The 14,616-nt window shown below is 45.3% G+C and overlaps 1 protein-coding gene across 1 annotated transcript in view; it reads right to left on the reverse strand.

Annotated features, from left to right (window-relative positions):
• Positions 1 to 727: 727 nt before the first annotated feature.
• Positions 728 to 14,616, reverse strand: part of LOC133442482 (NACHT, LRR and PYD domains-containing protein 12-like) — a gene marked incomplete at its 3' end in the record, with an annotated part of 28,625 nt that continues 14,736 nt past the window's right edge. The window contains exons 4-12 of the mRNA XM_061720492.1: positions 11,625 to 13,416; positions 10,462 to 10,635; positions 4,549 to 4,619; positions 4,377 to 4,482; positions 4,057 to 4,230; positions 1,683 to 1,859; positions 1,363 to 1,536; positions 1,043 to 1,216; positions 728 to 896 (exon numbers count right to left, since the gene is read on the reverse strand). Coding sequence (XP_061576476.1) covers positions 728 to 896; positions 1,043 to 1,216; positions 1,363 to 1,536; positions 1,683 to 1,859; positions 4,057 to 4,230; positions 4,377 to 4,482; positions 4,549 to 4,619; positions 10,462 to 10,635; positions 11,625 to 13,416 — 3,011 coding nt within the window. The remainder of the gene's footprint in view (positions 897 to 1,042; positions 1,217 to 1,362; positions 1,537 to 1,682; positions 1,860 to 4,056; positions 4,231 to 4,376; positions 4,483 to 4,548; positions 4,620 to 10,461; positions 10,636 to 11,624; positions 13,417 to 14,616) is intronic.

The raw sequence follows: 14,616 nt of genomic DNA on the forward strand, positions 1-14,616 counted from the left end.
TTTTTAAATGTGCTTTATAAATAACATTGACATTGACATTGACATTGTAATAACTGCTCGGGGGTCATGTTCTGGGTATGGGTCTCTGGAAAGCGTCTAGAGACAACTTTTGTTGTATTAGACGCTATATAAATAAAATTGAATTGAATTGAAAGAAAGAAGAGAGCAGATAAAGGAGTGTTAGCAGAGATCCCTCTATCAGCTGTAGAGGAAGAAGAAATAAGAGAGCAGATAAAGGAGTGTTAGCAGAGATCCCTCTATCAGCTGTAGAGGAAGAAGAAATAAGAGAGCAGATAAAGGAGTGTTAGCAGAGATCCCTCCATCAGCTGTAGAGGAAGAAGAAAGAAGAGAGCAGATAAAGGAGTGTTTGCAGAGATCCCTCCATCAGCACATCCAGGACTTCAGAGTTCAGAGCTGCAGTGGAGCAGCTGTTTGTCTGAACATCCTGGAAGGCCGTCAGCTGGAATACTCCTTTATTTCTGGACATGTGAACACCAGCACAACACTGGTCTACAGCAAACATCTGGACCCTCTGATTGGCCGACTGCTGTCTCTGTGTTTCTGTCCAATCCTGCAGCCTGTCATCGTCCTCCTCTCACAGCTTCATGAGGAAAGCAGCTGCTGAGAAGCTGCAGCTTTACTGGAAACACTGATCTTTGATACCAACTGGTTTTAGTAGAAAACTGCTGGAAGCAGCAGAACCCAGTCCAACCTCCACTGACCTGAGATCCTGCAGCTGGTAGTCTGGACTCTCCACCAGATCAGAAAGCTGCTTCAGATCTGAATCCTGCAGGTCGTTCCCTGTCAGGTCCAGATGTTCCAGATGGGAGGGGTTGGACTTCAGAGCTGAGACCAGAGAAGAACAGCTGATCTCTGACAAACTGCAGTACATCAACCTGAACAAAGACACCAGAGAAGAAGAACTCCGAGCAGTTAGATGGTCAGTGTGGATCAGTAGATGATCAGCCTGATTTATGCAGTTTACTGTCAACACAACTTTCACATCAGATTCATCTGAACACACAACTAAAACATGTCTGACCTCAGAGTCTCCAGTCTGCAGTCTGGACTCTCCAGAAATCCACTCAGATGTTTCACTCCTGAATCCGGCAGCTCGTTCCGACTCAGGTCCAGATGTTTCAGATGGGAGGGGTTGGACTTCAGAGCTGAGACCAGAGAAGAACAGCTGATCTCTGACAAACCGCAGCTCCACAACCTGAATAAAGACACCAGAGAAGAAGAACTCAGAGCAGTCAGATGGTCAGTGTGGATCAGTAGAAGATCAGCCTGATGTCTGCAGGTTAGTGTCAACACAACTTTCACATCAGATTCATCTGAACACACAACTAAAACATGTCTGACCTCAGAGTCTCCAGTCTGCAGTCTGGACTCTCCAGAAATCCACTCAGATGTTTCACTCCTGAATCCTGCAGGTCGTTCACACTCAGGTCCAGATGTTTCAGATGGGAGGGGTTGGACTTCAGAGCTGAGACCAGAGAAGAACAGCTGATCTCTGACAAACTGCAGTCCTCCAACCTGAATAAAGACACCAGAGAAGAAGAACTCAGAGCAGTCAGATGGTCAGTGTGGATCGGTAGAAGATCAGCCTGATGTCTGCAGTTTAGTGTCAACACAACTTTCACATCAGATTCATCTGAACACAAAACTAAAACATGTCTGACCTCAGAGTCTCCAGTCTGCAGTCTGGACTCTCCAGAAATCCACTCAGATGTTTCACTCCTGAATCCTGCAGGTTCTGGTTCCCAGTCAGGTCCAGAAGTTTCAGATGGGAGGGGTTGGACTTCAGAGCTGAGACCAGAGAAGAACAGCTGATCTCTGACAAACTGCAGTCCTCCAACCTGAATAAAGACACCAGAGAAGAAGAACTCAGAGCAGTCAGATGGTCAGTTTGGATCAGTAGAAGATCAGCCTGATGTCTGCAGGTTAGTGTCAACACAACTTTCACATCACGTTAGGCGGCGGTGCAGGCAAGCAGAACGAAAATGGAAAAAGGACAAACTACATGTGTCTCTGGAGATTCTAAGGGACTGTCTTGCTGAGTATCAGAGAGTTGTGAGGGAGGCAAAATTTCAGTTTCTCTCTGATATCATCTCCAGAAGTGGCCACTGTCCCAGGGTGTTGTTTAGTACAATCAACTCTGTTATAACCCCACCTACCTCTCCTGTGACTGATTTCTCAACCGCTACTTGCGAGAAGTTTCTCCGCTTTTTTATTGATAAAGTAAACTCTGTCAGGCAGGCTACCAGCAATTATTCGGGCACGGATTTATCTGCTTCCCCGGCCCATTCCGCTGTATTGGACCACTTTCAACTGGTTTCTCTCTCCTCCCTTGCTGACATCATGAAGTCTTTGAAGCCTACTAACTGTCCTCTGGATGTTATTGCGGCCAAAATTTTAAAGAGTTCTTTTGATACTGTTGGGCCTAGTCTTGTGATGCTTATCAATGCCTGTCTTAATTTAGGAGCAGTCCCAGCTGCCTTTAAACATGCCGTGGTTAGGCCCCTTTTAAAGAAAACGCATCTTGACTCCTCAGTTTTGTCAAATTTTAGACCAGTCTCTCATTTGCCTTTTCTGTCTAAGGTTTTAGAAAAAGTTGTTTTTACCCAGTTAAGATAATTTCTGGAGAACAACTCTGTTTTTGAAAAGTTTCAGTCTGGGTTCAGGTCTCGTCACAGCACTGAGTCTGCCTTGTTAAAGGTGCACAATGATATTGCCCTGTCTGTTGATGTCAAGTGCCCTGTTGTCTTAGTGCTGCTAGATCTCACAGCGGCTTTTGATACAGTCGACCACACAGTCCTTCTGTCACGCCTGAAACAATATGTTGGCCTTCACAGCACTGTACTCAAGTGGTTTACGTCATATCTGTCAGATAGAACCTTCTCTGTTATGCTTGGTGATTCCTGCTCCTCCTGTGCCTCCCTCTCATGCGGTGTCCCGCAAGGTTCTATTCTAGGCCCACTCCTTTTTTCATTATATATGTTGCCACTTGGGTCCATCATAGCCAGACATAAGTTATAATTTCATTGTTATGCAGATGACCTACAGATTTATCTGCCACTGAAGCCTAAAGTCACTAGTGCACAAAGCTCCCTGCTGGAATGCATTGCTGACATCAAGCAGTGGTTGGCACGCAATTTTTTACATTTAAATGAGGACAAAACAGAGTGCATTTTGTTTGGTGACACCGTGACGGCTGACTTTGGCTCTTTGTCCGGATCTTTTAGTCCCAAACCTGGGAGTTATTTTTGATAGCTTTTTAAAATTTGACCGACAAGTGGACAATGTCGTGAAGACAAGTTTTTATCAATTGCGTCTTTTAACCAAAGTCAAAACATTTTTGAGCCGTCACGATATGGAGAGAGCTATCCATGCTCTAGTCAGCTACAGATTGGACTACTGCAATGCACTTTATGTTGGCAATGCCCAATCCTCTTTTAGCCGTCTTCAGCTGGTACAAAATGCAGCTGCCCGTCTTTTAACGAACACACCCAGACGAGAGCACATCACCCCGGTCCTCTATTCCCTTCACTGGCTGCCTGTTCGTTTTAGAGTTGATTTTAAACTTTTAATGTTTGTTTTTAAAGCTCTTAACGGCCTTGCCCCTCCTTATTTATCGGAGATTTTAACAGTGCGTGAGCCTGGTAGAGCTCTGAGATCCTCCAACCAACGTTTGTTGGAAGTGCCCAGGTCAAAGCAGAAGCGCTGGGGCGACCGAGCTTTTTCAGTTGCCGGCCCCAGGCTCTGGAATCAGCTCCCCTGTGAGTTACGCACCATCTCTGACCTGGGCCTTTTTAAATCTAAAATTAAAACTTATTTATTCAGGGTGGCTTTTAATACCCAGTAGTGTGGCGACACTTTTTATACTTGATGTTTTTATATGTTCATATGTTTTATTCTTGTTTTATTTTGTTGTATGTTATGTAAAGCACTTTGGTTCACCTTGAGGTTGATGTAAGGTGCTATACAAATAAAGTAAAGTTACATTTACATTTTTACATCAGATTCATCTGAACACACAACTAAAACATGTCTGACCTCAGATCCTCCAGTCTGCAGTCTGGACTCCCCAGAAATCCACACAGATGTTTCACTCCTGAATCCTGCAGGTTGTTGTGACTCAGGTCCAGATTTTTCAGATGGGAGGGGTTGGACTTCAGAGCTGAGACCAGAGGAGAACAGCTGATCTCTGACAAACTGCAGCGCTGCAACCTGAATAAAGACACCAGAGAAGAAGAACTCAGAGCAGTCAGATGGTCAGTGTGGATCAGTAGAAGATCAGCCTGATGTCTGCAGGTTAGTGTCAACACAACTTTCACATCAGATTCATCTGAACACACAACTAAAACATGTCTGACCCCAGAGTCTCCAGTCTGCAGTCTGGACTCTCCAGAAATCCACTCAGATGTTTCACTCCTGAATCCTGCATGTTGTGGTTCCAGCTCAGGTCCAGATGTTTCAGATGTTTCAGAGGTTTCCCTCCTGAATCCGGCAGGTTCTCGTTCCCAGTCAGGTCCAGATGTTTAAGATGGGAGGGGTTGGACTTCAGAGCGGAGACCAGGGAAGAACAGCTGATCTCTGACAAACTGCACCACTTCAACCTGAACAGAAAGTAAAACATGTTCCAGTCTCATCAGAGAAGTGTTTCTTCAAATATCAACTTTGTCATCAGGTCCATGTGGGTCACCACCGTATCTGGACTTTATAAAACAGGTTTTACAGTTTTGTTACATCCATGATGTGGGTTCCTGGTTGTTCCTCTGACATGTTCACCTTTACTGAACATCCTGAGCTTTTCTGGTCCAAGTCTGACACTAGATTAAGATGAGAACACCAACATACACACCGATCATTTTGATTAGTGTTGATGTTCAAATATTGTTCAAAGCAGCAGTTTAGAGATCAGAAGCTGATCTAGCAACAATTATTAACACCAGAATGGATCTGTGGAGAACTGCTGGACTTTATATCATGTGTCCAGTTTTATATCATTTATGCAGGATTCCTGAGGTTTTTATCATAATGATCCTTGTATGTTATAAAGAGTTAAAATGATGTTTTCTGAGAGCAAAAGGTGTTAAAATACTTTACTTTTAGCAATGTGTCATTTATAATTTGACTTAACTTGCAATCACCTAATAATTCTGATACATCTGAGTTTATCAGTTAATATCTTACTTTTAGTTAAAGATAAGAATGATTTAATTCTTTATATTTCTCAGACTAATTCAACAAATTCTGAAGTCTGTGTGAAACTAAACATCAGGTTCTGTATCGCTTGCACTTGAAAAGTCTTTGCTTGAACAACTAATGATCTGCTTGATTAAAGGACATTTCTGAATTAAACCCACACGGGAGGATCTAAGACACTTCCTGTCAGGACGATCACTTTGACGCTCCACCTGTAGCCGTCAGTCCAACCTGTCCAGGTCTGAGGCCTCGTTTACACGCAGCAACAACGCTGCTGTTTTCATGAGTTTTAGCCGTTCGTTTACACCAAAATGAAGCTCAAAGTCTCCAAAAACCATCATTTCTGAAAACTCTGGCCAAAGTGGAGATTTTTAAAACCTCCGTCTTCACGTTTGCTTGTAAACGGAGAGAAACGGACATTTAGGCTTCAGAACGTCTCATTATGGACAGAAACGTCACCAGCGTCATGAGTTTACGGTTTGTTTGTCCACTGTGATCATGATGGATGCTGTTAAAGTAGTGCAGGTTTTTACGTTTATGCAAACACTTTTCATCTGTTTCATTTTCATTCACAACTGCTGTATTATGTGGAGGAGCAGAGGAGAAGGAGTGCTCGGAGGTCTGCAACTTTACATCAACTTTATCTCCAACCAAGACAAAGGGTTGCCTGGCAATGGCGTCGGCGTCATGTTTGGATCCGACCAGGGCGAACCGCTTGCTGGTGAGAAAACTCTGAAAACGAAGGAGTTGTCCCGGAGGAATGGCGTGAGAACTTCAGGATGTCGCAGTCATCGCTACTGTCCCTTTAGGAGTTACTGCACCCACACATAGAAGGTCAGACGACTTTCATGCTCGGACAGTGTCATGAAAAAAGTAGCATCTTCATGGTTTCCACCTGTAACCAGACCCAACCCGAGCACCACCGTCCTCTAGGAAGGAACACAGAGTGGCTGTGATGGTGATACATTTGTTTTACCAGGTTATTCAGGTTAGGGTTAGGGTTAGGGTTAGGGTTTAGGGTTTAGGGTTAGTGTTAGTGTTAGTGTTAGGGTTAGGGCTGGTCAGGGTTAGGGTTTAGGGTTAGGGTTAGGGCTGTGATGGTTATGGTTAGGGTTTAGGGTCAGGGTTAGGGTTATGGCTGGTTAAGGTTAGGCTTAGGTTAGGGTTGGTTAGGGTTAGGGTTAGGTTTTTGTGGGTTTCAATATGGTGCATGAGCCTACTGTACTGAGGAAAAGGGATAGAGCAGTGGGAGCACGGTTGTCTTCCACACAAGTACCGAAGGTTCGAACCCCAAGCAGGACCAGAAGGACGGACAGAGGGGATCCATGGCAAAGGATCAAAAACCAACCAAAATAAAATAACCAAACAAGCCAAAATTGTATCTTTTTATTGAAAAACCAAGAGGGGGAAAAAAAAGGGCCAAGGATTAGTATAATATATTAAAAATAGGGGAATAGAAATAAATGCTAAAAAGGTAAGTGCTGTAAAAAGTGCTGCAATAAATAAGACAGGCAAGTTAGTAAGAAACATCAAAATCACACTATAGGCTGATTTTTCCCTATATGGCGACATCCCCAGGTTGTATATTTATAAGGGAGGAGAAAGGAAAAAAAGGAGGAAGAGAAAAAAAAGGGGCGGGGGGGAGAGAAAGAAATACGTGGAGGGGGAGGGGACCCGGACCCAGAAGACCAACAGGGGGCCACTGCCACGGGGGGCTGGGTTGAGCTTGTTGGTAAATCATTCATCATTTAAGCCCCCCGGTGCAGCAGTCCCCAGCCTATAGATCCAGATCCTCTCCGCCCTCCTCCTCTGTCCGTCCGTCCAATGGTCGTTATGTTCCAGACCTGTTATAGAAAGGTGGTTTGTGGGATGGGATAGAAAGTGCTGTACCAGATGGGTGTTCAGACGGCCCTTCCCAATGTTGTATAAATGTTGTGTGAGTTGTGTATGAATTGAATGTTTTGTCTCTCCAATGTATATTTTATTGCATAGTGTGCATGAGATGGCATAAACTGCGTTGGTGGTCTGATGGGAAGGGGAACCTAGAATGGGATATTTCTTATTTGTGTAGGGGTTGTAGATACATTTCCTTAGTTTGTAGAAGTGACTGTTGGGGAGAGGAGGGGTTGGTTTATTGTTGGAAAACCGTGATCGGACCAAGATATCTTGAAGGTTCCGGTTTTTCTTAAATGCAGATATGGGTCTGGTGTGGTTGAGGATGGGGTGGAGAGATTGTGTAATAAAAAAGTTGTGTTTGATAATCCTGTTTAATTGGGTGACTTGGTGAGAAAAGGTGGAAACAAACGGGGTGAGATGAGTTGGAGGGGGTTTAGGGTTAGGGGGGAGAGATGGGGAAGTGGGTAGACGGTTGGGGATAGGGTAGGGGTTAGGGTTAGGAGGGAGAGGGGGAGAAGGGGGTAGAAGGTTAGGGTTAGGATCAGGGTTAGGGTTAGGGTTAGGTTGGGGAAGTGGGGAAGGTTGTAGAGGGTTAGGGTAAGGGTTAGGGTTAGGATGGAGAGGGGGAGAAGGGGGTAGAGAGTTAGGGTTAGGATCAGGGTAAGGGTCGGGGTTAGGGTGGAAAGGTAGGGTTAGAGGGTTGGGGTTAGAGTGGGGGAGTGGGAAAGGGGATAAAGGGTTAGGGTTAGGGTTAGGGTTAGGGTAGGGGTAAGGGTTAGGGTTAGGATGGGGGGATGGGGAAGAGGGCAGAAGGTTAGGGTTAGGGTAAGGGTGGGGAGAAGGGTCAGGTTGGGGGGTAGGACAGGGGTCTGGTGAGGAAGGTCTGGAGACCTGGGCCGGAGAATAAACTGAGAAGGATGGGAGGGAAGGTGATGTGGGTGGGGGGTCAAGTGGGGGAGGAATGGAGCGACTGGGACGAAGGGAGGCCAGTGTGGAGTTTTTGATGTTTCGGAGGAACCTTTTAGAGTATCCTCTACACCGGAGGGCTTGAAAAATTGTTGATGTTGCTTGATGAAAATCGGAGATGTCGGAGCTGATGCGGTGAAACCGGATGAGTTGCAATTTTATTATTCCTTTAAATGTGTGTTTTGGATGGTAACTGGATTTATGGAGGAGGGCGTGAGTGTCTGTAGGTTTGAAAAAAACTTTGGTTTTAATTGATTTGAAAGTGGAGATGTGGGAAGCCTGCAGGAAAACCGTGGTGTCGAGGAAATTGATGTGAACCGGGTTGATTGTATGTTTGACTGTGATCAGTGGGTGATGGTTGTTGAGTGTGTCTATGAAGGTGGAAAACTGTTGAAGGGAGTGTGACCAGATGCCAAAGATGTTGTCCAGGTAACGGAGATATATAGATGGTTTTAGAGGGCATTTGTGAAGGGCCTCCCTTTCCCAGTCGCTCATGTATATGTTCGCATAGGAGGAGGCAAAGGAGGAGTTTAGGGTTATGGTGTTAGGTTAGTGATTACGGCCCCCTGCGGGGAACCAATACGCTTCTGCCTCCTATGCTCGTTAGCGATTCCAGAGATTGCTGAAGGTAATGTTGCACTCTTCATCGTACATCCTGTTTGAGATCCGTATGCACTAAAGTACTTTGTCAGTGGCGTATGGTGTGGTACCTCTGAATTAGTTTCAGAGTTTTGTTATGAGATGTGCTGTATGGTGCATTAGGATAACTGGGTACCCCTACTGAGTGCAGTCGGATTATGGAGGATCCGGTGTCTTCGTATGTGGCTAGTGGATGCATTTTGAGAAGACAGTTGTGAGTTTTAGAAGGGGAGAAGAGGCGGGGGTTGATAGTTCAGAGAGGAGAGATTAAGGTGAGGGGGGTTTTTAAGAGAGGTTTTTAGGATTTGGGGTTTTGGTTAAGGTTAGGATTTGGGATGAGGGTTGGGTTAAGTTTAGGGTTAGGGTTAGGGTTAGGGTTAGGGTAAGGGTTGTTATGGTGATACATTTGTTTCACCAGGTTCTTCAGGTTTGATATTTTGGTGACTTGTATCCTGTTTTATTTTGAATGTACATCCTTGTGTGTTTAGTTCTTTCTTTGACTCCCCTTGGTCCCGTCCATCCTGATTGTTTGCACCTGTGTCTCCTCAGTCCTTGAGAGGACATATGTCTCTTCCTGGCTGTTGGTCCACCTGTCTTCATTCCTGCTCTCTTTCAGTCCCATCTGTCACCTTTGGGTTTCCTGCATTTGGGTTCTGTAATATCAACTCATTACAAAACCTGCAGCTGTTTTAGTTCAGACTCAGGAAACTGCAGATTACACACACAAGAAAGTACAAAGTACTTATCAAACATGTATTTTAGCCTGATGTGCTGGGCTAATGCTAAGTAAACTTTTCAAGGTTTTTCTTTCTTTTAAACAGTTTTTTCTCCTGTTTACATCTAAAATAATTTTCTTTATATAATATATTTATATTATATATCTTATATATATATATTTATATATATATATATATATATATATATATATATATATATATATATATATATATATATATATATATATATAAATATATATATGTATATGTATATTCTTATATAACAATCTTCAGACTTTTATATACACAGAACCTTTCTAAAAAAACAAACATTTCTTCATAACAGATATTAAATATTTTATGAACATGTTTTGAATTAAAGTAGTAGCAACACATAGTGAACACAGCTGGGAAGATCATAGGTGCCCCACTCCCCTCCTTGAAGGACATTTACACCACCCGCCTCACCTGGAAAGCTATCGCGATTGCGAGCGACACCAGCCACCCCGCACACAGTCTGTTCAGCCTCCTACCCTCAGGTAGAAGGTACAGGAGCCTCCGTTGCCGAACCACCAGACTCAGTAACAGCTTCGCATACCAAGCTGTCAGGATGCTAAACTCTCTCCCCTCACTCCCCCCAGCCAGACCCTCCAGATCCTCCAGACTGAGAGGGAACTGAACTGAAACCCCCCCAAAAGCCCCCCCCCCCCTTGAACACTCAGGACTACGAAACAATTGCCTTTTAATATCACCACTGTGTGACTTTAAATTCACTTAATTTACTGCTCACTGTTTTTTTAACATATATTTATAAAACTGTTTTTACATACTGCACAAAAAATCTTATCTGTTGTGCCTGTGCCTGCGCACTTTATATGTTTTACCGAGGGAAGTGGGAAACGTCCTCTCGATTCCTTGTATGTCTGACATGTGAAGAAATAACAATAAAGTTACTTTGACTTTGACTTTGACTAGTTTTGTTACGTCTTTGGAGGATGATAAGTGGATAAATGTGTAAACATCTCCATGAACTGACCTCAGAGTCTCCAGTCTACAGTTTGGACTCTCCAGTCCACCAGACAGAACCTTCACTCCTGAATCCTGCAGGAGGTTATCACTCAGGTCCAGTTGTGTCAGATGGGAGGGGTTGGACTTCAGAGCAGATGCAACAACTTCACAGTGAGTCTTTGAGAGTCCACAATCAACAAATCTGTGATGAGAGAAAGTATTATGTCAGTTGTAACAAAGTGTGAGTTAAAGCCAGACTGAACATCTGTTAACATCTGCAGACTTTGTCTGGATCTGCAGGTGAAGGAGGGAACCGGCTTCGTTAACGTTTACGTCTGTCAGAGTCATCTGAAAACATCGGATTTAGGACATGAACTCATTTATTCTTGGACATTTTTCACTCTGAACATCTTGAATGAAAGTGAACAAGTGTGGAGCTGAACTTTTATCAAGTATCCAGATAAAAGATGTTCAAGCTTTTAAGCTATATTTAGTGTTTTTCTGACTCCTGGACTAGTTTTCTTGTATTTTGTGTTCAGGTTTGTTAAAGGAGACTTTGCTCTCACAGAGACTTCAGCATTGATCAGAGATTGATGAAGGAGACTGAATTGTGCTGTTCTGCTCTGATATCCAGACGTCAGTTCTCGTATGAAGCTGTAAACGTCTTCATGCTGCTCTCCTCTACAGCAACAACACAAACACCTGTCCCCTTCTGTCTCAGACAAACTTTCATTCATAATCAATGAAGCTGCACTCGTCACATTCAGAGCTTTTCCATCTAGAGTCTCGGTCTGGTACGACCAGCACTTTATGGAGGATCATGGGATTTCAAGCCTTCATATCTGTGTCGACTCTTGGATGAGGATGAAAAGTCTTCAGGAACCAATAACAAGTCCAACTGCTCTCCTCTTAAAGTGTGAGGAAAGTAACCCCCACCAGAGTTACAGGACGGTGCAGGAGATCACAGAACCAGAGTTACTAGAACTAAGGTCTCTTACCAAGTTCATGTGTCCACAAAACCCCCCAGTGGTTCTGATGTTTCATCTTTCTCCGTTACACAGATTCATCTCTGAGCAGCAGAAACATCATCACATCTCACTTCAGTTTTCATTTGAAGACCAAAACAAGATTTAAAGAACTAAACTGCTAATTTACACTAACTGATGGTGTTATTGATCCATCTGGACTCACCGAGCCTTTCTGCAGTTCCTCACAGCTGGAATCAGTCTCTGTCGACCCTTCCATGTTGTCCTGTACTTGCTCATGTCCAACTCATCCAGAACCTCCTCCGACATCTGCAGCATGTAGGCCAGAGCTGAACACTGGAACTCGGAGAGTTCCTGCTCTGATCTGTTCTCTGACTTCAGGAACTCTTGGATCTGCTGATGAACTGAGAGGTCGTTCATCTCCATCAGACACTGGAAGATGTTGATGCTTCTGTCAGGAGAGAATCTGTTAGTGTTCATCTCCTTCAGGTTGTTGATGACTGTCTGGATGGTTTCTGGACGGTTCTCCGTCTGGTTCAGCAGACCTCCTAACAGTCTCTGGTTGGACTCCACACAAAGACCATGAAGGAAGCGGACAAACAGGTCCAGGTGGCCATTTCTACTGTACAGGGATTTCTGCATGACTCTCCTCAGGAAGTTATCCAGAGATGAGTAGCTGTAGTTTCCTCCCAGGAAGTTCTTCAGCACATCTATGTTTCCGGTGGACCAACAGTGGAGCAGGTAGACTGCAGCCAGGAACTCCTGGATGCTCAGATGAACAAAGCAGTAGACGGGTTTCTGGAAGACCTCACACTCTCTCCTGAAGATCTGGGTACAAACTCCTGAGTACACCGAGGCCTCTGGGACATCCAGACCACACTGCTCCAGGTCTTCTTGGTAGAACATGATGTTTCCTTTCTCCAGATGTTCAAACGCCAGCCTCCCCAGCTTCAGGAGAAGGTCCCTGTCAGCCTCCGTCAGCTCCTGTGGACTCGTCTCATGTCCCTCCTGGTACTTGTTCCTCTTCCTCTTGGTCTGGACCAGCAGGAAGTGGGAGAACATGTCAGTCAGGGTCTTGGGCAGCTCTCCTCTCTGCTCTGTGGTCAACATGTGGTCCAGAACTGTAGCAGTGATCCAGCAGAAGACCGGGAGTTGACACATGATGTGGAGGGTTCTGGATGTCTTCATGTGGGAGACGATGCTGCTGGACCGCTCTTCATCCCTGAACCTCCTCCTGAAGTATTCCTCCTTCTGGCCGTCGGTGAAGCCTCGTACTTCTGTCACCCTGTCCACGTGTTTGTGAGGGATCTGATTGGCTGCTGCAGGTCTGGAAGTGATCCAGATGAGAGCTGAGGGAAGCAGGTTCCCCTGGATGAGGTTGGTCAGCAGCACGTTGACCGATGAGCTCCGTGTGACGTCAGACACCACCGGACCGTTGTTGAAGTCCAGGGAACGTCTGCTTTCATCCAGGCCGTCAAAGATGAACAAGGGTTTCCCGGCAGCCAGCTGCTCTGCTGTGAGCTTCTGCAACGATGGATGGAAAACCTGGATCAGCCTGAGGAGACTGAGCTGCTCATCTCTGATCAGGTGCAGCTCCCTGAACGAGAGCAGAATCACCACGGTGACGTCTTGGTTCTCCCAGCCCTCGGCCCAGTCCAGAGAGAACTTCTGAACCGAGAAGGTTTTCCCAGCGCCAGCGACGCCGTTGGTCAGAACCACTCTGATGGCTCTACGTTGGCCAGGTAAGGCTTTAAAGATGTCCTGGCACCTGATTGGAGCGTCATGGTGTCTCTTCATCCTGGGAGCTGTCTCCAGCTGCCTCACCTCATGTTGGGTATCAACCTCTTCACTCAGTCCCTCTGTGATGAAGAGTTCCGTGTAGATCCTGTTGAGGAGGGTTCTACTTCCTGGTTCATCAGTTCCTTCAGTCACATGTTCACATCTGCTCCTCAGACTGGTCTTATGTTCATCTAGGACCTGCTGCAGACCGGCATCTGCTGAAAAACAGAATGTAGAGGAGGTCAGAGAGATACAAACTCCTACTGCAGTCAGTGATGGGGGGCCTCCAGGAGCTAAACCAACCCGGGTTAGGAACCGGTTTGACCGCTCAGTCCACCGATGCCGGTGAAGGGTCAAGACCACCTCAGCTTCATCGCCCTGCAGACTGCAGGTACCGTTCAAGAATGTGGAAAACGTAAACACTGGTCACTGCCGGGACAACCATCTGAAACCCCCAAGACGAAGGTCACCACGGTTGTATCGGGTAACAGACATCGAACGGTGGAAAACATCGGTCGTTGATGAGAGGAACATTGTGAGAATCTTCAGGTTAAACCCTAAAACAAGCGTCAGTGACTTCAGCAACCTCCTCCAGAGGGCAGGAGTGAAGGCATCACCATCTACAGCTCACCGGAGAAGACTTCATGAACTAAAGTAGACGACCCATTAGTAAGAAGAATAGGAATACGACTGTTAGAATTTCATGAAAATGTTAAGAGTTTGAAGGGTTTCTTACACTGGTGGTTTTCTCTATATTTCCCCTCTGCCTCTTGCTGAGTGCAGACGCTTCGCTCTCCGCTCCCCCGCTTTTGTTTTTCTTCTTTCCTCTTCAATCTTTTCTTTTCTGCAAAACAATTTCTGGAAAGCAGGACCTGGATACCTTACCACCGGGAGCTATTTATAATAGTTATTCAAGTCTACCACTTTTATTTTAAACTGTTTTAGTACTCTGTGAGCGTAGCTTATCAGGAGCACAAGCCTGCGCTTTCATGACGGGGATTGAGGAACTCAGCTAGCAGCAGCTAGCAGAAGCTAACTAGCAGCAAGATGCCTCCCTTTTCCTTTTCCATGGATGATTACCACAAACTGATCCAGAAGATAGCAGTACTGGAAACGAAAATTCACAGGCTCGAAGTGAATGGAGAGATAAATGGAAAATATGGGAATGAATCTACTCTGCCGACTTCCCAAAACAGCAAAAGGTAGCAGGCTAACAGAAAGCTAACTAACACCACCAAGACGACATCAACAAGCCCTCCCTGGAACTCTCTTGGTGCAAAGCCAAAGCACTACAAATCGCCTCCCTCAGATCTGAGAAGACGGTTATCAGGCAGAACCAGCACCTGGTGACCTTGGACAACATAGAGTGGCCTGCACTACCATCGCACAGGAATGGCTATTCAACCCCAGTACCCGGC

This window comes from Cololabis saira, chromosome 4, assembly GCF_033807715.1.
Source record: "Cololabis saira isolate AMF1-May2022 chromosome 4, fColSai1.1, whole genome shotgun sequence".
NCBI lineage: Eukaryota > Metazoa > Chordata > Actinopteri > Beloniformes > Belonidae > Cololabis > Cololabis saira.